Here is a 25,615-nt window from a genome sequence, read left to right on the forward strand (position 1 = left end):
CTGGCCCCCCTCCCCAGTCCCGTGGAGAGGAGCTGGAGGAAGAGCTGGAGGCAGAGCGGGCGGCCCGGGCTCGGGTGGAGAAACAGCGGGCAGAGAGTGCCCAAGAGCTGGAGGAGCTGAGCGAGCGGCTGGAGGAGGCGGGAGGGGCATCGGCCGGGCAGCGTGAGGGCAGTCGGAAACTGGAGGCAGAGCTTGGCCGGCTGCGGCGGGAGCTGGAGGAAGCCACCCTGAGGCACGAGGCCAACGTGGCAGCCCTGCGCCGGAGGCAGGCGGACAGCGCGGCTGAGCTGGGGGAGCACATCGACAGTCTCCAGAGGGCCAGGCAGAAGCTGGAGAAGGAGAAGAGCGAGCTCAGGATGGAGGTGGATGACCTCAGTGCCAACGTGGAGGCCCTGACCCGGGGCAAGGTAGATTCGGGATGCTTGACCACTGATCCAATTCACCCATCCCTGACCTCACCTTCAGGCTTAGGACCCTGGCTGACCCAACCCAGACAACTTCTGATGACCCTGCACCCTACCCTCATCTCAACATGCCTCCTCCTCCTCCTCTGCATAATAGCTAACATTTATAAAACACTTACTATGAGTCAGGCACTGGGCTAAGCACTTGACAAGTATTATCTCGTTTAATTCACGCAACAACCCTGGGAGGTTGGAGCTATGATTATCTCCATTTTACAGATGAGGAAACTGAGGCAAACAGGGGTTATGTATGTCTGAGGCAAGATTTGAACTCAGATCTTCCTGACTCCAGGCCCCATACCACTAAGGTGTCTTTTGCCTCCTGACCTAAGGATGACCCTTGAATTCCAAACCCTGATCCTTGATCAGACTATGGATCCATGACTTCCCTTTACCCTCTGCTCCTGTCCTCAGATCCACAGCTCTAAAGCCTTTGACCCCAAACTCTAATGATGCCTGACTTACCAACCTTTGTTTCCACTCCCCGGGACCCCCACCACCTCTCTTCCAACTTTTGACCTTCTGATGTCCCACTGTGATACCCCTTCCCCAAACCAGACCAACGCAGAGAAGCTCTGCCGGGCATCCGAGGACCATCTGAGCGAAGCCAAGATCAAGGTTGACGAGCTGCAGAGGCAACTGGCAGACGTGACTGCCCAGCGTGGGAGGCTGCAGACCGAGAATGGTGAGGTCCCCGTGAGCAGGATGGGAAGGATCCTGGGGCAGGGGAAGGGGGATGGAGCTCCTCTCGCTGATGCCTTGTCCCCCACCTCCAGGGGAACTGAGCCGCCTGCTGGAGGAGAAGGAGTCTCTGATCAGTCAGCTGAGCCGCGGGAAGATATCAGTGACCCAGAGTCTGGAGGAGCTGCGGCGGCAGCTGGAGGAGGAGACCAAGGTCCCAGGGGACCCAGAGGCTCGGGGAGGATGGACCTGGGCAGTTAAGAAAGGGAAGGGCTGCCTGGCTCCCGACACCCCTCATTCTCTGTCCTCTCCACACAGGCAAAGAGCGCGCTGGCCCACACCATTCAGGCGTCTCGCCACGACTGTGAGCTCCTAAGGGAGCAGCACGAGGAGGAGGCCGAGGCCCAGGCGGAGTTGCAGCGGCTCCTGTCCAAGGCCAATGCCGAGGTTGCCCAGTGGAGGAGCAAGTATGAGGCTGATGCTATCCAGAGGACCGAGGAGCTGGAGGAGGCCAAGTAAGGAGCCCCAAGCCAGGCCCCACTGCCTGCCTGCCTGCAGGGTCTGAGACTCCTACCTAGGACCCCATCACTGTCTTGTCTGTAACTTTCATCCCCCATGTTCCTGGGAACCCCTGGCCGGGAACTGGTGGCATGCTCTGACCCATATGTGATTGTTCCACTCCCTTCCCCCAGGTGGCCCAATGGATAGAGTGCTGGGCCTGGAGTGGGGAAGACTTGAGTTCAGATACGGCCTCAGACACTAGCTGTGTGATCCTGAGCAGGTCCTTTGCCTGCCTTAGTTTCCACATCTGTAACATGGGGATGACAGCAGGACCTACCTCCAGGGGTTGTTGTGAGGATCCGATGAGATAATATTTGTAAGAAGTGCTTAGCATGGTGCCTGGCACATAGTAGGTGCTGGATAAATGCTTATTCCCTTATTCCCCTTGGCCTCATTTGGCCCCGTCTCTGACCAGCTCACCCCATGTTCACATGGTCAGTGGAAAGAGCGATGACTGAAGTCAGAGTAATGGAGTGCAGATCTGAGGTCCCTTTCAGCTCTAGGTCTGTGACCCTATGATCACTTCTGTGTCTAGGACCCTGTGACCACCATGTTCCTGACATCATGAACATTTGGCCATGATCCTGCCCTGTGACCCCATGTTCCTGACCCTCCAGCCTAGTGAACCCTTGGCCATGCTTCTGTCTTGTGACCCCATGTTCCTGACCCTCCGACCTAGCGAACCCTTGGCCATGCTTCTGTCTTGTGACCCCATGTTCCTGACCCTCTGACCTTGTGAACCCTTGGCCATGATCCTGCCCTGTGACCCCATGTTCCTGACCCTCCGACCTAGTGAACCCTTGGCCATGCTTCTGTCTTGTGACCCCATGTTCCTGACCCTCTGACCTTGTGAACCCTTGGCCATGCTTCTGTCTTGTGACCCCATGTTCCTGACCCTCTGACCTTCTGAACCCTTGGCCATGCTTCTGTCTTGTGACCCCATGTTCCTGACCCTCTGACCTTGTGAACCCTTGGCCATGCTTCTGTCTTGTGACCCCATGTTCCTGACCCTCTGGCCTAGTGAACCCTTGGCCATGCTTCTGTCTTGTGACCCCATGTTCCTGACCCTCTGACCTTGTGAACCCTTGGCCATGCTTCTGTCTTGTGACCCCATGTTCCTGACCCTCTGGCCTAGTGAACCCTTGGCCATGCTTCTGTCTTGTGACCCCATGTTCCTGACCCTCTGGCCTAGTGAACCCTTGGCCATGCTTCTGTCTTGTGACCCCATGTTCCTGACCCTCTGACCTTGTGAACCCTTGGCCATGCTTCTGTCTTGTGACCCCATGTTCCTGACCCTCTGACCTTATGAACCCTTGGCCATGATCCCATGACTCTCCCCATGGCCTCAGGAAGAAGTTGGCAGCTCGGCTGCAGGAGGCCGAGGAGGTTGCAGAGGCGGCCCATGCGAGGTGCTCATCCCTGGAGAAGGCAAAGCTACGGCTGCAGACTGAGGTGGATGACGTGAGCCTGGAGCTGGAGCGGTCCACCTCTGCTGCAGCTGCCCTGGACAAGAAGCAACGCCTTCTGGAGCGGGCACTGGAGGAGCGGAGGCGCCAGGAGGAGGAGACTCAGCGGGAGCTAGAGGCTGCGCAGAGGGAGGCACGAAGCCTCGGCTCTGAGCTCTTCAGGCTCCGGCACAGCCATGAGGAGGTGCTCGAGGCCTTGGAGACCCTCAAGAGGGAGAATAAGCACCTCCAGGGTATGACTCTCTGCCCACCTACCCTGTGAGCAGCATCTCGGGGCAGAAGGTCATTCTGGGTGTCAGCAGCTTCTGGGTTAATGTGGAAGCCCTTAAGATCATAGATCACTGGGGTCAAAGATCATTCCAGGTCATGGGGTCATTTTGGAGGGTTGGGGTCATCCTGACATCTGTAGGCATCTAGGGGAGTCACAATGGGATTGATGGGGGTCTTCTTATGTTAGGGGCATCCCCAGAGATCAGGCCTCACAACACTTTCCTATCCTCCCCAGAGGAAATCAGTGACCTCACTGACCAGATCAGCCTGAGTGGGAAGAATTTACAAGAGCTGGAGAAAGTAAAGAAGGCACTAGAGGGAGAAAAGAGTGAGCTCCAGGCCGCACTGGAGGAAGCCGAGGTCAGAGCATTCCTCTCACTGGTCTCCAGATACTGACCCTCCCAAACTAACTTCCTCACACTGACTGCCAGGACACTGACCACCTGGACACCTGCTGACTCCTTGTCACTGACTTCCAGGGGGCCTTGGAGCTGGAGGAGACAAAGACTCTGAGAAGCCAGCTGGAACTGTCCCAGGTGAAGGCAGACATGGACCGGAAGCTGGCGGAGAAGAATGAGGAGAGTGAGAACCTCAGGTGGGAAGGCCAGAGATGCCCCACTCAGCCTATGCTCCCCCTGACACTGAGTGAGCCCTTCAAGTGACTTTAGGCCCTTCACCCTTAGAAAGCCGATCCTAGGTCTGGGCTTCTCTTGAGGAGGTAGAAAACTCTTCCTTTGTACTCCTAAACCTCCATACATTAGTGTGTGAGTGTGTGTGTGTGTGTGTGTGCACGAGCATGTGCATGTGTGTGTGTGAAGCTAGTATGATTGTAACAAGAATCTAAAATAGTTCACCAGTCAATAAACATTTTTATTATGGGGGATCAGGGAGAGAATTCCAGGAATGAGGGATGCCAGTGAAAATGCTCAGAATCTGGTGTTGGAGTGTCTTGTGCAAATAAGACGGAGGCCAGTGTCACTACAGGGGATTGGGGCGAAGGGAATGAGGTGTAAAAAGACTGAAAAGCAGGAGGGCAGGTAAGAGGCTATGAAGCACCAGGTGACCTAGATGGATGAAATGAACTTTAGAGAAGAGGCTGCTGAGCGATGGTGGCAAAGGATGGTCTAGAAGTGGCAATGAGGACCAAGGAGCAAACTGCCTCCTCCTCCTCTTCCTCTTCTTCCTCCGCTTTCTCCTCCTCCTCTTCCTTCTCCTTCTTTCCCCCTCTGCTTCCTTCTCCTCTTTTCTCCTTCTCCTTTTCCTTCTTTTCCTCCTCCTCTCCCCTCCCTCCTTCTCTTCTTCCTCCTCTTTCACCTCCTTCTTCTTCTCTTCCTCTCCTCCCTCCTCCTCCCCCTCCTCTTCTTCCTCTTCCCCCTCTCCCCTCTGTGTTGAGGGGCAAGTGAGAAGGAACATTCAGCACTGGAAGAGGGTAGCCAGGATGCAGTGTCTTTCGGAGGGAGCCAGGCTTCCAAAAGATTTCTCCCTCCCAGAGGGGTTTCACAGAGAGGACTATCTGGCTGAACACCGCAGAGAACTTTTATTGGAACATGAAAATCTTCTATGGTTGTAGCATCTCCGAGGTGGAAGAGACCTCAAAGTGCAACCTAGTCCCGGCCCTACTGGAACCTGAGTCATCCCTACAACATCCCAGACAAGGGGCCATCTAGCTTTTTTTTGAAATACTTCCATGATGGGGAGTTCACTCCAGGCAGCTCCTTCCATTTGAGCATAGCTCCTGATTGGATGGAAGCAGTGATCAGTGGCAGTAAGAAGAGAGAAGAAGGGCTAGGAAGTGGCACCTGAGGTGGCAGGAGCTAGTGGGTAGTAGAGGAGACTCTGGGGCTAAGACCCTGGAAGTCATTTAGGCAGGAGGCCCTTGGCACTAATCCTACCCACCCCCCCCCCACTCCAGACGGAATCACCAGCGCACAGTAGAGTCACTGCAGGCTTCTCTGGATGCTGAGGGCCGGGCACGGAATGAGGCGCTGAGGCTTAAAAAGAAGATGGAGGGGGACTTGAATGAGCTGGAGCTGCAGCTGGGTCATGCCACCCGCCAGGCCAGTGAGGCCCATGCAGCGACTCGCCTGCTGCAAGGCCAGCTCAAGGTGAGACTGTGGCTGAGGTGGGAGGAGAAGCAATGGGAAGACACCCTAAGGGCACACCAGGGAGCTGAGCTTGGCAGGGGAAAGGGGGGGCAGTGCCTTGGGGCAAAGCTAGGGAGCCACAGGGGAATTCAGGGAGCAATGGGGTATACAAGGAGCTGTGGACAAGTATCAGGAAGCATGAGTTCAGACTGGGGCTGGGTGAGCTGGTCTCTGCCTCCCCACTCCTCCCATCCCCACCTCTCCAGGATGCCCAGGTGGCCCAGGATGAGGCACAGCGCATGGCTGGGGAGCTGCGGGAACAGGCCCAGGCCTTGGAACGAAGGAATGGGCTGCTTCTGGCAGAGCTGGAGGAGCTCCGGGCAGTGCTGGAGCAAGGGGAGAGAGCCCGGAGACTCGCTGAGCAGGAGCTGCTTGAGGCCACGGAGAGGATTAACTTACTGCACTCCCAGGTGAGCAGGGGCAGCAACCAGGGCTGTGCATAGTACTCAATAAATATTTGCACAAATAATCACTACTATAATTTCTATATTTGTTGACATAATTTCTATATTTACTAATTATAATTTCTATATTTGTATGCATATTTAAAATATATTAACATGAGACACAGGACATAGTGAGAATAGGTCATAGCAGGCCTTGGCCCCAAAGTGGGACCTGCCAGACACTACGCACAGGAACACAGGACCTGGAGACCCTTGAGACCCCATTCTTCAGAGGCCCCATGAGTCCTTTCTGCTGAGGGCCTGCCCAGGGCACTCAGTACTCTCCTTAGCAGGGGTTCTTCACCTGTGAACTTGGGTTTCATTTTTTTCACACTGTTTTGATAACTGTACTTCAATAGAATTGGTTTCCTTTGTAATCCTATGTATTTTATTTTATGCATTTATAAATATTCCTCTAAGAAGGGATCCATAGGCTTCACCAGCCTGTCAAAGGGGTCCATGACACAAAAGATTAAGGACCCCTGCCTTAGAGGGGACCCAACCTACATCTGACTCTGACTCACTCTCTCTCCTCTCTTCTCTCTCTCTCTCCATCTCTCCGCCCTGCCCCCCACCTCAACCCACATACGCTCCCAGAACACAGGCCTTGTCAGCCAGAAGAAGAAATTAGAGGCTGACGTGTCACAACTGAGTGGTGAGGTGGAAGAGGCCGTGCAGGAAAGTCGTGAGGCTGAGGAGAAGGCCAAGAAAGCCATCACTGATGTGAGGGTCCAGAGGCTGGACTGGGCTGGGCCCAGTCCTGGGGAGGGGGACCAGCTTGGTCCACCTCAGAACTGAAGAACCGGGCTGCGACTAGAACAGGAAGGCTTCAGGACAGAAGGAAGGACTTTCCAGCAGGATGATAGATTATAGCCTTTCAGCTCGAAGGGATCCCCACATTTTGCTCATGAGGGAAGTGAGGTCCTGAGAGATTGAAGTGATGCCCAAGGTCACATTGGTATTAAAATGACAGAACCAGGATCTGAACCCAGGTCTTCTGACTTTAAATCAGAATCAGTCTCTAGAGTTAGAGGGCAGCTTAGAGATCTAGCTCAACCCCTTCTTTTAGCAGAAAGTGAGGCCTTGAGAAGTTAAGTTGCTCGAGGTCATAGTGACGGGACTAGAATTGGAACCCAGACTTTCTGACTAAATCCAATTCTCTTGATACTAGGTTACCCCCATCCAAGAGGGAGGTGGGGAATGACCCTCAGAAGGGGGCAGGGACAGTCAGTCAATAAACATTTATTAAGTGCCTGCCATGTACCAGGCACTGTGCTCATCTCTGGAGATACAAAGGCAGAAGGCAGTCCCTGCCCTCAAGGGGCTCACAGTCTTATGGAGGAGACGACATGCAAACCGCCTATGTACAAACAAGCTATGTACAGTTTAAATCTCAGATAATCAACTGAGGGAAAGGATTAGCATGAGGAGGGGATGGGGAAGGGCTTCCTGAGGAAGGTGGGATTTTAGCTGTGAAGAAGGCCAGGAGGCAGAAGGGAGAACATTCCTGGTAAAGGGGACAGTCCGTGAGAATGCCCAGCCTGTAGATGGACTGTTTTGTGCCCATGTTGCTGGACTACAGAGTACGAGGTGAGGAAGACTAGGATTGTAACTCGTCTGCGCCCTGTGCCCCCACTCCCTCCAGGCAGCTATGATGGCTGAGGAGCTGAAGAAGGAACAGGACACCAGCGCCCACCTGGAGCGCATGAAGAAGACCTTGGAGCAGACAGTGAGGGAACTACAGGTTCGGCTGGATGAGGCTGAGCAGGTAGCCCTCAGGGGTGGCAAGAAACAGGTCCAAAAGTTGGAAGCAAAGGTCAGTCCGTCCCCGTGCCCCGTCCCCTTGCCCTCTGCCTCTCTCCTTCCTGGTGCTTTCAGTCTCGATCCGACTCAGCCAGTCCTCTCCCTAGATTCTCCAGGCCTTGCTAGCAGGGTCCTGTATATCTCCCCATCACTTTCCAGTGCAGGGAACCAAAACTCAGCATTCCTTGTGGCAAGAATCTCCTCTCCCTCGCCACCTCACCCAGGATCACCGCTAGGCACTGGAGGCCTCACTAAACCAACATTAGCCATGCTATCAACTATTTGGAGAGGGAAGGGGTGTTTCATCACCCAGCATCTAGGGGCATGGGCCAAGCAGCTCCAGGCCTCACCCTCAGGGATGAACAGGATCTCTCCTCTCCTAGGTGATCCTTTAAGCATCCCACTGCACCCTGGGGAAGAACTTTGAGTACCCCAAAGACATATGGCCTTCTAGATTCCAAGATGCTTCTGAACTCCCCAGGCATTTCCAGATCTCTTCTGGGCATTCCTGACCACTCCCCTGGCTCTTCATCAGGGCCCAGATTCTTCACCTGCCAACTGCCTTGAACTCCTTTTGGGGCTCCTACCCATTTCCTCAGCCTCCTTGTCCTTTTTTCACCTCTTCTTTCCTCAGCATGGTTACTCTCCCCTAGTTCTAGGGAGATCAGAGATGTAGAGCTAGAAGGGACCTCAAAGGCTACCTAGAACACCCCCTCATTTTAAAGATGATGAAAATGAGGCCCAAGAAGTGATGATGTGCCCAAAGTCACGCAGGTAGTATCAGAATCAGGATTTGAACTCAGGTCCCTTAGGCCAGTAAGCACTCTTCCCACTGTACCAAGATCCTACCTCCCTGAACATCTCCCCACTGTTCTGTAGGTACGGGAACTGGAGCTGGAGCTGGACGGGGAACAGAAGAAGAACGTGGAGGCCCAGAAAGGCATTCGAAAACATGAGCGTCGAGTGAAGGAGCTCACTTATCAGGTCAGTGGGAGTGGGGCTTGGGGTCTGGATAGTGTCTCTGGGGCTGCAAGAAGAGTTCATGGCCCTGAGTGATCCCCACTGTCCCTCCTCCTCAGGCTGAGGAAGACAGGAAGAACCTGGCCCGGATGCAGGATCTCATTGAGAAGCTACAGAGCAAAGTCAAGAGCTATAAGCGCCAGTTTGAGGAGGCGGTAAGTGTGTGTGCAAACACACACGTGGCTGTGTGCCAGGCATTAATTTTTCCATTTTACAGAAGTGGAAACTGAGGCCAAGAGAAATGTGGTTTGGCCTAAACATCCATGTACAACTATTTGTGCATAATCCTACATAGTAGGCACTTAACGTAACGCTTGTTAATGGACTAATCCTACGTGTGACTACTCCTTCCCAGGAGCAACAGGCCAACTCCAACCTGGTGAAGTATCGGAAGGCTCAGCACGAGCTTGACGATGCAGAGGAACGGGCAGACATCGCAGAAACCCAGGTTAACAAGCTTCGGGCTCGCACTCGGGACGCCCTGACCCCGAAGGTGAGGGGCTGGGGACAGAAGGTGGAGAATAGAAAGAAGCTCCCTGGGGAGGGTCTGGGGGGAAGCAAATTCAGAATTCCTCCTTCTCTGCAGGGCTGTCTGTGCCTACGGGTAGCAGGGAGGGAGGAGGGAGGCACGGGTGGCCAGTTGAGATGTCTCTACCATTCCTCAGCATAAAGAGTGAGGGCACAGAAGCCCCCAAGGCCTCGGGGGCCTGAGATCTGAACAAGAACGGTTGCTGCAACAGCATCACGGACCATCTCACTGCTTCCCTGTCCTATCCCCAGTACCTCCAGCTCCATCACTTAGTGTAACTCTCCCTCCAGTCCCTTCTACTTTCCCAAATAAATGCAACTTCCTTAACCCAGCCTATTTTGTATGCCTTCTACTGAGGGGAGGGAGAGGGGGAGAAACCTTTCTGGAGCTAAGAGTAGTGAAGAACCTGAGAGTTAGACTCAGGCCACTGGGCAGAAAGAGCACAAAGGGAGGGGAACTGGGCCTACAGCACACCCCTAGTCCATCCAGTCTCCCAGGCCCTAGAACTGCTCACCCAAACAAAGGCCAGTTCCACGTCCCTCACTTAAAATACTTTAATACTCTCCATCTAATAAGCAGTTTATTTGCTGTTAATAGATTGGCCATACTGCCATGCGGTCCTCATCCTGGGGGAGGGGCAGAGCCGATCTGTGTGGGGGGGGGGCCTGGGGAGAAGTCCCCCAGGAAAGGACTGAGTCAGCTCTGGGGACAGTCAAGGGATACAACTCCATAACATCTGGATTTAAAGAAGACAGACTTCTTCCTTTCCCAGAGCTGCTGGCAGAACTCCAGGGAGCATGGGCTGTTGGACCTAGCCCTCCCTGGGCACATTCCCCTGCTCTGCTGGGAGCAGCCCCCTTGAGTCCGGTGTGGGAAGGAAAAGTGACTCAGACTGTCTGGGGTTTAAGGGAAGAGACATGGGGCAGGTCAGAAGGATGACAGGTCTTCTCGTGAGCGGCCTGTGCACTAAAAGGTGGCAAAACAAAAAAGGAACACAGGGGAGAGGGATCAAATAAACAAGAAACTGATGGGGGTGGGCTGGCCCTCATTCTGGGGCTTGACCTGGAAAGGAAGCCTGAGAACTCAGGATGGGCCTGCTAGGGCTGGACTGGTCCTGGGCTAACCAAGGTGAAGTTCCCACAGGAATGGCCCAGAGACGTTAAGGACTCCCTGGGCCCCTTCTCTGTGCTCTTCATCAGCACTGAGCCATCTTACCAGAGAATGAGGGACAACATACTTCTAAATAGTCTGAATTCTGGGGAGGTGGACACTTTGTGGGGAGCTTCCTACTACTCCTTCTGACCTCTCTCTGGCTCCAGAGAAGGCCAAGTGTACCAACTGTTGGGGTGACCAGTATACCCTCTCCCCCTCTCTCCAGCCCCACTCCCCTTGTATGGAGGACTGTAATGCCAGGGTGGGAGGAGGTACCACAGAAAAGCGCTGAGGAAACATCTGAGATATGAAGATTTTAAGTTCCACTCGGCCACAGGTGGGGGCAGTGAACAACATCTAAGCAATGGTCTGACGCTCCGGCCCAGTGCTTTAGGGAAAAGGATTCTCCCCGGGGGAGAAAAACAATGAGAGGCTCGGAGGGAACACCAGATAAAAAGATGGAGACCCTCAAATGGAGTACCAGGTTTCAGGAGCAAGGGGAAGAGAGGAAATGATGAGTCCGTCTACAGCCCCTGCTCAGGGAACATCTGAATTCACGTGTCAGTGACCCAGGCCAGGAGCCTGCAGCACAGGCCTAGCCTCAGAAATGGCAGCCAAACAGAGTGCTTGGTGATACTGGTCAGCAGAAGCTTCAATTGTGAGGGATTAGAGACAGAGAGGCAGGAAAGAAGGAAAGAGCTCTCGGTGAGCCCTGCCTCCCCCAGGGAGAGAAAATAGCACTGTCTCTTCCGGGAAAAGGTATTTTCTCCTTCAAACCAGAAGTCCCTGAAATGTCCCATCCCAGGAGCAATGGGAGCAGGGGATGGAGAGGGGAGTAGCAAGAGGGGGCAGGAATGAAGGAGGGGGCCCACACGGTCCATGGATCCAAATGGAGAAGTGCACACACACCACACTGTAATCCCTGAATCACCACTGTCTGCAAGATGTCCTCAGAGGCCTGGCCCTGGAAGGTCACTCCTCTGTGAAGCTTCTATCTATGTCCATATAGGGCTCCTCAATATAGCTGACCAGGGCACAGGGCGATGTCCGGTCAGGACTTAGCAGGATGGACACAGTCTCTTTCCAGTAGGTAAAACTAATACAGGAGCTCTGTGGAGAAGAGAAAGGAGAAAGGGCTGCAGAAGGGATGCAGAGATAGCACAACCACATATTCCATTTCACCGTCCCCCATCCAAGGCTAGAAATGGGCCAGCTGGTGCCATCACTCATAGCTCCTCCCCTTGGGCCAGCTTTGTCCTCCAGCTAGGACTGAGGCTTTGCTGAAGAGGGGAGAGAAAGATGAACCTTCTGTATCTAGGCCCCTTGGAACACAGAATTTGGACATCTTAGTCCACACTGCCCTCAGGAAAAGGTGAATAGCCTCCTGGCTCCAAGACTGTGGGAGAATTTCAGAATGAGGGCAACCAATTAAACTCCACCAATATTTAGCACAGGTAGGGGAGAGAGGGTGGGGAATAACGACACATAAAAAGTTCAAGAACTCCTCTAGTGGCTTTGGTCTCCATGACATGAAGGCGCCTATGGTGGAGGCCTGGCTTAGGCTTCCCCTCTCTTGGTTTTATACAATCTGTTTCTAGGTGGTATGGAACTGCTGGCCCATTTTATAGCATTCAAGGTAATGAGGCCAGAATCGACCCTTCTCCAAGAAACAGGCAGGACGAGTGGACACTCAAGGTTGGACCCCACCTCATCCCCTCCCTCTGTTACCCCCAGGTGTCTTGGGCCCAAGGAATTCATAGCCTCCTCCCTCCAATCCCCAAATGTGGGAATATCTGCCCAGCCCCCTGGGCTCCCACACACTCCTACATTCTCTAAGCAGGTGCTGTCCTTGTCCTTATGGAGGTAGTGCTGCTGCCAGAAGCGCAGGAGGCTGTGAAAGTTGTTGAGGATGAAGCCAGGATATTTCTCATCATATTCCATCTTCTGGAGGGCATTCAGGTACCCAGGCAGTTTGTCTTTCCTCCGAGCAAGCATCAGGATCACCAGACTGGTGTTCAGGCAGCTGACGTTCTCCTGAAATGCCAGAGCCCCAGCCCGCCCCAAACCAGTGAGCTCAGAGCCAGGACAGCAGGTCTGGAGCCCAGACAGGGGGAGGGGACCAAGTGCCAGGCTGAGAGGAGGAATGGGCTTAATTTTATGGGGCCAGACACAGTGAAAACAGGCAGGAAAGAAGCCTCAGGGCCTTTAGCTCTGACCTGAAGTAGGGATATGAAAGGGTCACCCCTGTCAGAGGCCTAGTTAGGGGCCCATTTCTTCCCACAAAAGTGGACTTCAGACAGGAAGTTTGGCAGCCTAGGTCCTAGGAGCTAACACTATTCAGTCTTGGGAAGAGAAGTCTCAGGAACACAACCACTTGTATATCTGGAGGGCCATTATAGGAAACATAACTAGGAGCAAGGGGTGGAACTTGTGAAAGCAAATTTCAGCTGAAGATGAAGGAAAAGAGTTCCTAACAATCCAAGCTGTCTAAAGTGGGTTTTTAGTCACTGGGGATCATCAAGTAATATCTGGATGCTCTAAGGGGATCTCTGCTTAGTTAAAGGCTGGACTAGTTGACCCACTAGGTCCCCTCAACTCTGTGATCCTAAAGCATAACAGATGATCACAAAATAATGCTTCCTGCCCTAACTGGCCAGCAGTAATCATAGCCAATCTAGCTCCTGGCAGAAAGGCCTGTGGATTAGAAATAAAAGGCCCTGGATTCCAGTCCTTGGCAGCCCAGTTCCATCACTTGACAGCTGCGAGCTTCAAGGGACACACCATAGACCTCAGTAATGTCATCTCTAAATCGGGGAGACTAATCTCTACAAAGGGCATTTCTTCCAAAGGGCTGTTAGTCTGCAAATGCTTCCTACATCCCACAGCTTTTGTTATGCAAACAAGTGATTGTTGCTGTGGTCTCAGAATTTACTCTGAGATGCAGAAGACAGCTCCCAGGACCAGTCCCAGATATCCAAGGAGGGATATCTCTAACTTCATTAGTTTTCCCCAATAACCCCGGATGTTGAGAGGTTTGCCACATCTCATCTAAGTCATTCACACTGCAGCTCCTGTCCATTTTTTAAATTCTGTTCAGCAGAGATGGAGAATATGTGGGCACCATCCTCTGTACACATCCTTCATAAGCTTACAGACCACTGAGCCTTTCAGTTTCCCACCTTCTCCTTAACCGTCCTATTTTCCAAACTTTTGTTTCATCCTCACCCCTTGCCTCTCTTCTGAGGCCTCTAGAAATTATCTTCTTGTGTAACCCTGTACTCCAGTAAGAAGTTCACCACTGGGCCAGGTGTAATGTATCCTCTTCCAGGATCACAATGAAAAAACCAACCAACCAAATGACAGTGCTGTCCTATGCTGGTACTACACCCCTCTCAGCATAGCTTGCTGAGAGTTAAGAGGGATTCGATGGTTTTTTTTTTCTATAAAAGTTAAGGGATCTTTCTTTCTGATGAACCCTAGTAGTATTATGACACCTATGTAGGCAAGTTTTCAATGTTTCTCCTCTTGCACCAATAACTGGGGGGGATCTTGTTATATCAAAGAAATAAGATTTCCAGTAGACAGAATGTGCTACTGTTGAAAAAAAGAACAGGATTCTCTGAAGAGCCCAGAAGGCTATGCACACAGAGCAAAGGGAGCGTGGCCAAGCAGGCAAGAATCTGAACTACAGAAGCTGGCGACATGCCTTAATACTTGTGCTAGCTGTATACTCTTGAGTATCACATTTTAGTCTCTTACCTGTGTTAAAGTCTGTACATGAATAATGTTAATGAGACGGAAAAGGAAAGTAGTTCTGTTGGACATCTGGTACATGTAGGAGAGTAGGCGGCACTCTGACAAAACGTGTACAACTGCGGGACAAGAAAAAAGGTCAGAGTTTGGTCTGCAATGGAAATTAAAGACAAGCTGAAGAGGGCAGATTTGGCTAAGAGCCCTCATCTGCCAGTGGTCTGGCTCAGGCCAAACAAAACAACTTATTAACCTTTGTTCCCTGACAGTCCAATTTGTCTCCTTACAGCAATGATCACGGGAAACTGCACAGAGTAGGTATTTAAAAAGTGACCGGCACCTAATGAACTGTAACTTCTTTGCTCTTACCTTGAAGATATTCCTCCTGTTTGGAGTATCTTTTCCTTCTACCAATCCACAGCTTTCTTTCTTTAAAATAGTGCCTGCAGTTCACCTCTCTCTAGGGAGCTTTTCCTCACCCCATCTGATTGCCGCTCATGACTACTCTATGTGGAAAGGCCTCCTCTTTCAAATATTCCCAGGAGTGGGGTAACAATATTGTAAATAGGAACTGAGAGGAGTAATCAGGATATCCTTTGTTCTACTTTAATACTGGTAACAATATTATTGCATAATGCAAGCCGAGAATCCTTTGGGGCACATATGTGAACTGCTGCAGAGTAAGTACTAACTCACTTATGTGACCCTTGGCAAGTTCACTCCAACCTTAGTATCCTATGTATCCATAAAGACAGGTATACAAGGTTGACTTCTCTGGACTTCAGTCTCCTCCTCTGTGAAAGGAGTGGGGTGATTTCACTGCCTACAAGGACTAGAACTGGGGGTGTCGAATAATGCATATATTGTCACACACTCAGTCACTGTGTTGGTTAGTTCTGGTTTGCTGACACATCTTTTTTTTTCTTTTCTTTCTTACAAGACAGAGCTTACTGAATACGGAAGGGAAATGAAGGTGATATAAAACCAAAACATGCTAATAAAAACATTTTAAATAACCAAGATAAAAGAGAAGGGTGAACTAGATGGTTTCTGAGGTCTCTTCTAGCTCTGACACTTGGTCTGTGAGCAACAGCTCTCTAAATGAGCTAGGCAGCCACTGGCAGCTTACATAGGAGTCTTTGTCCATTTTTTAGAGCTAATTTCTTAGGAAACAAGGAGAACAGTTGTGAGGCATTCCACATGAGGATGGTGTATGGAAAATGGAAGAATTCAATACATTAGAGGAAATTCAATGAATCTAAATCAAAAATACCTATGGGAAATTACAAGTGGTGATAATTTCAATGAATGAATTTTTGGGGTTTTTCAAGAATCACAGAATGTCTGAGCTGGAATGGACCTTGGGTATCATTTAGTCAAACTCACATTTTACAGAGGTGCTTGAGACTCAGCAAAGGTGATCTGACCAAAGTCACATGCTAAGTCAGTGAGAGAGCCAGGCCTAGAATCCAGGTTTCTGGCCTCCCAGGACGAGGCTCTTTCCAAGACTAGCACTCAGTGATGAACTTCAAGCACTAATTTTAATAACTTATGACTCATTGGTTATCTGTTTATGTCTTAATACTTGTGCTATCTACTTTTGTGAACACAGTGCATTATTTAATACCACACTTGATCCTGTTAGCCACACCCACATTATCTTCTGAAAAGGACAATTTGGCATAACCATAAGTTCCTCAAAGGTAAGAATCACATTTGATATCTTATATTCTTTAAAACTGCTTAGAGTATCCTGTACAGGACACTACGGTGACTGGTCAATAAATTCTGAGCAAAGAAGCCAGAGAGTTTGCTAGCTGAGCATTGAGAAATCATCAGATCTAGTTGTCTTGAGTTTTTAGTCACTCCTCTTCTGCTCATGTAAGCAGCACGTGATCATCAGATAAGATCAGACGCTGGCTACTGCATCAAGGAAAAACAAATCAGCAAACTCAAGGCTTAGGGTTCTGTCCACATCTGTATCGTAAAGGCTAAACAAATGTTAGGTGGAGACCTGGTATATTTACACTAGATGCTATTCCAGAAAAGTATGAGTGTGAATCCATTCTATGGAATATAAAACTTAAGGAATGTAACATTTTCATTAACTCATTGACGAAAATTACCTTAAATGCCGAGATGTCTGCCCCAGCTACCCCCCTCCCCCCCACAATGATCAGTCATGATAACAGCAGTCTAATTTAGTGATCTATTATTTTTTTCTTTCCCTGCAGTAAGCAGTTATAGTTAGTGGACAGCCTGAGACAAGTCCCTTCCCTTCTCTGGGCCTCCGTGGTCTAGATGATCCACGAGTACCTTCCCGGTTCTAATATTTCCCAGCTCTATTACAAGACATTAACTGACAATGGGTTACTGAAGCTAAAGCAAACAAACAAACATCAATGGTGGTTCGTATCACATAGTAGGATTAGCGAAGAAAACAGCACAATTTCAGCAGTGTCAGGAGAACGAACACTATATTCTCTACCACAGGCCAATCACTAAAAGGTTTAGCAAAGTAGAAGGGCTAAGATGAGTGACTTTTTTAAATTTGACTACCCCCTTGTGTTAAGTTGAAGTAATGCAAACAGTTTTGAACTGTGTAGAAGGCAAAAATTAGAAGGAAAATCCAGCCACTCTCCATCTACTGCTGTCAATAAGGGGCACAGCTAAAAACAGCTTCCACCTTCACTGCTTCTAACGAACGCACTCTGCTCCCCAGGAGCCACCTTCCCATTACCTTTCATGTCCGACTGGTTTTCAAATCGGTCAAGAGAGAGTGTGATACAGCGCACCAGCATATTGGAGTCCACCAACGAACTATTGATCTGGCTCAGGAAAACCTGGAACTAGAGCAGAGATCTCACTGAAACACGGGTGGGTAGTGGAAAGCATCCTGTGTGACAAAATCTGGGAGCCTTAACAAAGATAAGACCGTGGGCTCCTGTCATCCTCACTGCTTGTTCAGCTACTGAGACCTTAATATGTGGTTTCTTTTCATTCCTTTAATTATCTCTGAAGAATCAACAGGAGATTTCATGTGGAAATCCGTATCTGGTCAATCCCAACTTAGGGGCAAATTGACAAGGGGGGTATACCTGCTGGGTCCGTAGGCCAACCATCTATGGGACCTAAACTTTAGATCCCCTGACCTTCAAACCACCTGCATGCCGAAGCTTCTGATCTCCTTTCACAAGTTTGCTACCTGTATCCCTAATGTCTTCCGCCAAAGATTCTTAATGGAAGGGATCTCTGGAGCCCACCTTTCTAAAGAAGTGTGACTCTTAAGAGCCATTGTATTAAATGGGTCTTGTTTGTAATACATCCCCCTACACTTAATAAAACACTCCTGAGAGATAACATCTGACACTGTACCTAACGAATAATACCCCCCACTACTCCACAATGCTCCAATCAGGCTGGCCCAGATGCAGTCCCCATCACATGCTACCTTTGCTAACACTTTTCTGTCCACATGGGACACTGCCCCCTCCTCTATTTCAATTCTACCATTCTTCAAAGTCTACATCAGATGTTATCTCCAGCATGAGGCTTTCCCTAACGGCCCCAGCCCGCATCCATCTTTCCCATTTTTTTCAACCCTTAATGGCACTTACCATACGAACCCCACAATCTAATGCTCTCTTAACAATCTTTTTGGTTCTATTTCACATGTCTGTCTCCCCAACAAGATCCTGAACTCCTCAGGGGCAGGGACCGTGACTTCTACTTCTTCTGTCTCGCTCACAGCTCTTCCTTAGAGCTGAGCACACGGTAGGCACTCAGCAAATACTTGTTAACTCACTAGTTTCTCAGTGTTCTCTAGTTTGGGAGCTGAAGGCCATCTGCACTGCAGACCACAAACAGAGCTGAGCATGTGCCAAGAATCAGCGGATTTTGAAAAAGACATGTTTATGCTAACACAAATTTCTGAAGACAGGTACGGCGACTGCAAAAGTTTCTTCTATTTTACCTTCTCATCTGTGTTGATGTACTTATTGAATCTTTTAAAAGCATCGATGTTGAATTTCATCAGCTCACCCAGGAGGTCAAAGTAACTCTGGAGCACATCCCTGGATTTACACTCACTGTCCACGATGCAATACAGAATATGCTATTGTGGAAACAAAGCAAAACAAAACAAGATTCCTAAGCGGGCCAGAAAGCTGTTCACCTGGAGTACAGACAAACTGACTACGCGCTAGGAAATCCATAGTGCTATGAATAGTGAACCACGGAGGTGTGACTTATTCATGAAATAAAGACTTCAACCTAGTACTAATAGAATCCTAGAAGCAAAAGAGACCTTAAAGGTCATCTAGTTCAACCCACAGCCCAATGGACAAATCTCTAAAACATCAATTACAAGCAGTCACTTTGCATCTGTGTATTTCTGGTGACAAGGAACTTTTTATCTCACAAAGTAGCCTGTTCCGCTGCTAAACAACTTTCATTGTTAGAAAATACTTCCTTATATGAAGCAGAAATCTGCATACTGGGTCAAACTCAGATCTGCAGAAATCTCCCCTTTGCCTGGATCCAAATCTTCAGTAGAAGTCACTCATTCCAAATGACCAAACACCCCAGGGCCTGACCTGTCTCTGAGCTGGGGCAGCATAAGTAATTGAGGTGGCAGGGTTGTCTCCAGGTGTTGGTGGGGAGCCAAACTGCTCCAACAAAGTTGGTCAGGGCTCTCTACTATAAAGGGAGGAGCAGAACTGTCCTTAGAAATGAGGTTTTTACATTTCTTTAGTACTGAAGCTGCTGAAGTTTTACTCTTAAAAACAGCTCCTCAGGATCACTGTCCAAACATCATAGATCTCTTTTGTCAATGCACCCATCATTTGGTGAAAGAGGAATAAAAGATGGCCAGAATGCTGCACTGGTACCCAGGAAAGATTAAAAGAAGTGGAATGTGCTTCTAGGCTGTTGGATTAACACAAAGACATGGGCAAGAATCACACAAGACGAAAGGGTAAGGATGGGCTATAATCTGTACCAGGGAAGAGAGCACCCACACTCATGGGAATCATTGGTCCATTGAAGTATAAACCCGAACTAAAGGTAACACCCATTATACTGCGTTATAGAGAGTGACAAGCTAAGAGCAGCAAACCCAAGTTCTAATCTAGGCAAATCACTTCTCTCTGAGACTCAATTTCCTTTTCTGCAAAAAGGAGTTGAATTCAATGATCTCTAAGATTTTATGCTGCTATAACCTAAAGGTTAGGGGCTGAAGGCCACTCAGTAAATAGCAGACCATCTGTGAAGGCCTTGAGAGTATAGCTATATACCCTCTTTTGGTTGCTATAGGGAAATAAGCATTATAAAAAATTCAATTAGCTCAGTAAAAATTTTCAAAACACACACATACATAAAACCTCCCCCCCACCCCAAACAAATAAACAATCAAACAATTAAAAAAAACCTACTCGCTTTGAAAAAAAAAATTTTAATCCCTCATCATTTGGGTACTTACCTCTAAAAGGCCTCTCTTCAGCAGGAACATCTGATCAGCATAGGAAGTGGCCCCTCGGAGGAAACTTTCAACAGCCCTTGCTTGCCAAAACCTGTGACCCAAACACAATCTGCTGTTCTCCCTCAAAGAAGCTGCCAGCTTGTAGGCAGCAGCCCTATTTTCCTAAACTCTAGACACCATAGCAATACTTCTTTTCCTGCTATCCTGCAGGTATGCTCCTTAACTGTTTCAAAGATGTCTTAAAAGGGGAGCTCAGTGCAGCAAGAAGAACACTGAATTTCCAGTAAGATGATCTGGGGCTTGAGGCTGAACTCTGCCTCTTACTAAAGGAGTGCCCTTAGGTAAGTCACTTCCCTTCTCTGGACCTCAGCCTCCTTATCTGTTAGATGGGAATAATGATACTCGTACTACTTTCCTCATAGGGTTTTAAAGCCTCAGACTGAGTAATGTGTGAACTACAATAATCACAATTACTAGTGTTAGTGGTAGTTTCATCTCCAACTAGTTGCTAGTGGGCTCCTCGTGGATAGCAGGAACTTTATGGGCTGCTTTTTGTTGTTCCTAATATTCATAACTCCTCATATGCGACGCTAATGTAGCAGGGATTTAATTCATGTGTGTGACTCAACTCCACACAAGGGTGAAAAGGGGGAAGGTCTGTATATGAGGACAACCAAACCCCCGGAGGAATTCTGGGAAGACGTTCTAATAATGTGGCGAGGCTCACTCCAACAGGGCCACAGGTCCAGACCTACCTGAAGGACGACTCCGTTGGCTCTTTCTTCATGACCTGCAGCAAGCGAGTTAACAAACCTCTTTTTCCATCACAGACCAAACTTCTACAATCAAAAGACAAAAGTAAAAGTTGACACAGAACTGAGAGGCTAGAGAAGGAAGAGGCCAAGACACAACTTAGCCAACAAAGGAAATCAGCACTGTCTAAAAGATTTACAGAGTTTTAAGTTTTAGCCCCAGAGTCCAGGACAGGCTTCCTGTGTTGGCAGTGACTGGTGAAGAGAGTCCTTCCAGATCGGCTGGATGCCACACAGCACAGCTGTCAGCTTTCCTTCCCCTCCAGGACCCCGTTTCTCCCCAGGGGACTCTAGAGAACTCAGAATTTAACAGCCAAGCACTTCCCTCACACATTTTGGACAAGTTTTCCCTTTCAACTGATCTCCCCATCAACTCTTGGGCAGCTTTTCCTTCCCTAAACTACTGGCTAGTGTTCAGATGCTGGATGTGTGCCTGAGGTTGCACTAGACTTGAGTCCAGGAAGAATGGGTCTGGAACAAGGTGGAATGGAAGGTGGCCAAACTGGGCACACTCAGAAAGTTAACTTCTCTTTCCTGTCCCTCAGCCTCTACTTCTAAACTGTTTGTGTCAATGCCATCATGTCAAGTGGAGTATAAAACCTTCTTTCCTTACAAAGCTGCAACAGGGTGAATCAAGGTGAGACTGTGGTGAGTTCTGCTGAGGTTTTCCACTACAAGTGACTTACCTGTCTGTGTTGACAACTGCATCTACCTCAGGGATATTGGCCTTGAGGGAGATTGCACTGAGTTCATTCAGTTCTTGGCTATTTAACAGCAGATACTTGTTCCTGAAACAGATGGGATTTGAGGTAGGTAAGGGGGAAGAACTATGGTTTCCTCACTGGCCAAAGGACTCTGCAGTCTGTGCAGCTGCCGTGTTCTCAGGGCTTATGAGACATTCACTCATCTACTTCCCTGACAGCTCTTGCCTTCACCAAAATCTGTCCTGACCATCCACAGCATTCATGGACTGTACTAAATTTTGTAGTGGAGTGTCCTGCCCTTTTGTTATTTCATATGCATAAGTGACATATATGAAATAAATCCAGCGAGACATTAAGTTCCCTGAGGGCAGAGACCCAGTTATTTCCTCCGAGAGCCTAGCATAGGGCTGAGCACATAGCATGGTCCCGGGGGAGCTCTAGAGATGGTTCAACACAAGAGACACTCCTGTGACTTCAGCTAGGCCCACATCTTTGTGGGTATTTGGGGCAGGAGAGATGTGTGTTGGTGTGTGTTAGTGTGTGTGTGTATGTTAGTGAGTGTGTGTGTTCTGTGTGTGTGTGTTTTCTTACAAGTCACAGAATGGTACCAAAGCCTAGGGCTGCATTCCTGCCCACAAGGAGTAGGAAGATTTCTCCCTAGGGTGATTTGACTACAGCAGATCACTTCTGGCCTCCAGAAAATAAGTGAGGCCTTTTGCCAATACAAAAATGGTAAAAAAATATAGACAGGCAGTTTTCAAAAGAAGAAATTCAAGCTAACAAAAACCATAGGAAAAAATTATCAAAATCATTAATAAAAGAGAAATGGAAATTAAAACTATGAGGTTTCAACTTATATCCATCAGATGACAGAAATGGAACCAGGGTTCCATGTGGGAACAGTCACATTAAAGCAATGTTGGCAAAGCTTTGAACTGGCTCAATTCTTCTGGAAAATAATTTTAAACTATACTAGCAAAGTCACTAAATCCTCTGACTCAGTGACACCACTATTGGGCATATACCTTAAGAAGGTCAAGGAGAATGGGAAAGGTCCTATATATACAAACATATTTATATTAGTACTTTTTGTAGTGGCAAAGACCTGGAAAGAAAGTGATTAGGGAAGGGCTAAAAAATTATGGCATATGAATGTAACAGAGTATTACTATAAGAATGACAAATATGATGAATTCTAAGGAACTTGGGAAGACTTGTATGAACTGATGCAAAGCAAAGTAAGCAGAACCAGGAGAATAATTTACATGACAAAGACAACAACATAAAGGAAAGCAACGCTAAAAGATTTCAAAACTATGACCAATGTGATGACCAATTGTGACTTTGGGGGACTTACGGCAAAGCATGCTTCCTGCCTCTTGGGAGAGAGGTGGTAAATAACAGGTGAGCAATAACACATACATTTTCAGACATAGCCAATGTGTTATTTTGTTTTACTTAACTGTATTTATTTACAACTAGGAAGTTGTTTCATGTTGGGGAGTAGGTGGGGAGAGAAGGGGGAAAGTTATTAGGAATTGACTGATGTAAAAAATATTAACAGAAAATTTTTTTTAAATAGTGAGTAGGACTATCTTCCTTCCTTCTTACTGACTTGACTTCTTCTTCCTCCCACACACAATTCTGTTCTTCTTTTTGTCTTTTTTCTTGGTTACCATAAAGTTCACAACAAGCTATACTATGGTCCATTTGACAGTGAGGGCAAGACTGACGAGGCAGGAATTAAAAGCCCTTCCCCAAGTCCCTGAAGTGAAGCAGTGACTCATACGGCACAGCTAAAAGTGTTTTCCACATACACTATATTAAGTCAGTCAGTCAATAAACATTTATTCTGTCCTCACTATGTGCTTAGCACCATGCTAAGTGCTGGGCATATAAAGAAAGGCAAAAGAGACTGTCAAGGAGCCCACAATCTAATGTACCCATTTGACATTTAACCACCTAGTGGTTACTACAGTTTTCTGTTTCATGTGTCTCCCTAACGAAACTACAATCTCTTTGAGAAAAGAGTCCATGTGTTTTTTGCTCTCTCCCAACAGACCCAAATACTAAGTACAAGGAAGATTCTTAATAAATTCTGTTGAATTGAATTAAATAGACTCTAGAGGGACCCTGCCAGGACTCAGTCTATTAATTTAGATTATTCAACTCAATCCAGGTCTCAACAGTGCTTCTCAGAACACTCAGCATGGTATAGTGTGGCTGGAGAGACAGCCAGCCTCACTTGGTAAGACCAGGCTCCAAATACTGCCTCTGCCATGCCCTGGTTCAGTGACCCTGGGCAATCAGCTCAGCCTCTCTGAGAACTTAGCAGGGACTAGAAATTACAGAAGAACTACTCATCTGCATTCAGAGAGGGATTTATCTCAGCAGGAATTCTCTACATCAATAAAAATCACAATATTAAAAAACATACTTAGAAAGAGGAATGGATGTTTGGTAGAACATACCATATCAGTAGGGTGTACTCAGACTGCCTGGCTATCCTGACTAAGGTTAATGACTTGGAGGAAAAAAGTGCCTTAAAGAAGCAGCCAACATAAAACCCTTTTCCAAAATGAGGATCATACTTACTCATGGTGATCACTAAAACTCTGGAGAAGTCTCAAAAACTGTATCTTTAAGGTGATGTCCTAAGGGGAAAAAAAAAGCAAAATGTCTTCAAAATAGACTACAGAATCTGTTAAAACAAGAATTAAGCATCTATGAAAGCAAATAAGACAGACAGGTATGTGACCTCAGGCAAATCAAGTCCATTCTCTAGGTCTGTTACATCAAAATGTAACTGTTACAGCAAAATGAAGGAAGACATTCATTATTAAGAAAAGTGCAAGTTAGAATTTCTCTAAGGTTTCACCTCATATCTAGATTGGCAAAAATAAAAAATGCTGAAGAAGTTGTGAGAAGACAGGCAGCCAAATTCACTACTGGTAGAGTCGTGAATTGCTCCAACAATTCTGGAAAACAATTTCAAATAACACCAGAAAATTCACTATGCTCTATGTACCTCTTTGATCCAGTGATACCAGCACTAGGAATGACCCCCAAGGTCAGAGACTGAATGGAAAGGACCCATAAATACAAAAAATATTTACAGTAGCACTTTTTGTGGTAGCAAAAAGCCTGGAAACAAAGTGAGTGACCATCTCTTAAGAGACAGGCTAAAAAAACAGATGTATGAATGTGATGGAACAAAATGGCATTGTCCAAAATGGCAAACCTGAAGAACTAAGGTAAACTTGGGAGGCCTTGTGTGAACTGAGGCAGAATGGGCAGAATGGTGTAAAGGAAAACAACAAGAACAAACAAGAACTATGATCGAAGCAGTTATCAACCTCGAGGACTGATGGTGAGCCATGCCTCCCACCTCTTGTCAGGGATGTGTTTAGATTACAGAAACGTAAGAAGGAAGATACTGTTAGACTCGGCTATTGAGCTGGCTTGTTTTGCTTAATTATACTTCGTTATGAGGGAAGAGGTAATTGGGGTGGAGAAGTCATTGGGAAATGACACCATTACTGATAAAACAAATAAATAAAAGGGACATTGTATATTTTGCTCCTGTACTCAAGGTCATGGGTCCTGCCTTACTAGGCAGTCACCTCTACTTATGAACCAAACTCCTGAAAGAGAACAATTCACAGCAGAACTCACCGGACTGCAGTCACAATTCTGGTTATGTCCATGTAGAACAAGGGTGGATGTTGAATGCTTCCTCCATATTAACTTGTCAAACAGATTATTAAGCCCAGGGATCAGTTTGAATTCTGCTATCATTTTATGAACCTATATGGGGCAAAAAGCAGAGGAACATTAACAACAAAATACTGTCAACTCAGCCAATCTTATATGGCATGAAAATTAAGGGATGTGGGAAGTCTTCAGAAATAAAAGCAATAGATCTAGGAGATAGTGTCACAAAATGGGGGCCTAAATTTGCAAAGTTCTGGGCCACCATACAAGATATTAAGAGTCCTCTTTGGCCACTGTTCTCAGAAATCTCCATACCATTTACCTTGAGGAATCCCAACCTCCCAAAGGCTAAAGAGCTGTTCCTTGGGTGGCAGCCATGTTTATAGCAGAGCAACCAAATTCATGCCAGCTATGCTAACTAGGGACTAGGGTATAAAGAAAAGAAGGTCCTCCTGACTTTCTTCACTAGAGATGTCTCCTACTGCACCACAGGTGCTTCAGGAGGGAGTCAAAGTCAAAAAGGACTCCTACAGGAGCCTCCCCTAAGCTGTTCTCCTTGTATGCCTCCTACAGAGTCCAACATTAGTGTCTACCTCTCACCAGAGGGTTTGAAAGCTGGG

The 25,615-nt window shown here is 48.0% G+C and overlaps 2 protein-coding genes across 4 annotated transcripts in view; one reads left to right on the top strand and one right to left on the bottom strand.

Annotated features, from left to right (window-relative positions):
* The window catches only part of MYH7B (myosin heavy chain 7B), a 44,631-nt gene extending 34,916 nt beyond the window's left edge, over positions 1-9,715 (top strand). The window contains exons 28-42 of the mRNA XM_036749620.1: positions 18-407; positions 1,023-1,149; positions 1,241-1,359; positions 1,464-1,660; positions 3,056-3,405; positions 3,678-3,802; positions 3,922-4,037; positions 5,355-5,547; positions 5,793-5,996; positions 6,630-6,755; positions 7,678-7,848; positions 8,715-8,819; positions 8,915-9,010; positions 9,211-9,348; positions 9,521-9,715. Coding sequence (XP_036605515.1) covers positions 18-407; positions 1,023-1,149; positions 1,241-1,359; positions 1,464-1,660; positions 3,056-3,405; positions 3,678-3,802; positions 3,922-4,037; positions 5,355-5,547; positions 5,793-5,996; positions 6,630-6,755; positions 7,678-7,848; positions 8,715-8,819; positions 8,915-9,010; positions 9,211-9,348; positions 9,521-9,532 — 2,469 coding nt within the window. The 3' untranslated portion in view covers positions 9,533-9,715. The remainder of the gene's footprint in view (positions 1-17; positions 408-1,022; positions 1,150-1,240; positions 1,360-1,463; positions 1,661-3,055; positions 3,406-3,677; positions 3,803-3,921; positions 4,038-5,354; positions 5,548-5,792; positions 5,997-6,629; positions 6,756-7,677; positions 7,849-8,714; positions 8,820-8,914; positions 9,011-9,210; positions 9,349-9,520) is intronic.
* Positions 9,716-10,835: 1,120 nt separating this feature from the next.
* The window catches only part of LOC118841921 (transient receptor potential cation channel subfamily C member 4 associated protein), a 79,686-nt gene continuing 64,906 nt past the window's right edge, over positions 10,836-25,615 (bottom strand). For 2 of the 3 annotated variants that reach the window (XM_036749616.1, XM_036749618.1), the window contains 10 exons: positions 24,957-25,088; positions 23,877-23,935; positions 21,264-21,365; positions 20,521-20,604; positions 19,766-19,856; positions 18,260-18,400; positions 17,027-17,135; positions 14,296-14,408; positions 12,364-12,570; positions 10,836-11,646 (listed from right to left, as the gene is read on the bottom strand). In XM_036749616.1, the coding sequence (XP_036605511.1) occupies positions 11,509-11,646; positions 12,364-12,570; positions 14,296-14,408; positions 17,027-17,135; positions 18,260-18,400; positions 19,766-19,856; positions 20,521-20,604; positions 21,264-21,365; positions 23,877-23,935; positions 24,957-25,088 (1,176 nt within the window). In that variant the 3' untranslated portion in view covers positions 10,836-11,508. The remainder of the gene's footprint in view (positions 11,647-12,363; positions 12,571-14,295; positions 14,409-17,026; positions 17,136-18,259; positions 18,401-19,765; positions 19,857-20,520; positions 20,605-21,263; positions 21,366-23,876; positions 23,936-24,956; positions 25,089-25,615) is intronic. The other variant, XM_036749617.1, reaches the window with a different exon arrangement.

Source organism: Trichosurus vulpecula, chromosome 3 (genome assembly GCF_011100635.1).
Source record: "Trichosurus vulpecula isolate mTriVul1 chromosome 3, mTriVul1.pri, whole genome shotgun sequence".
Taxonomy (NCBI): Eukaryota; Metazoa; Chordata; class Mammalia; order Diprotodontia; family Phalangeridae; genus Trichosurus; species Trichosurus vulpecula.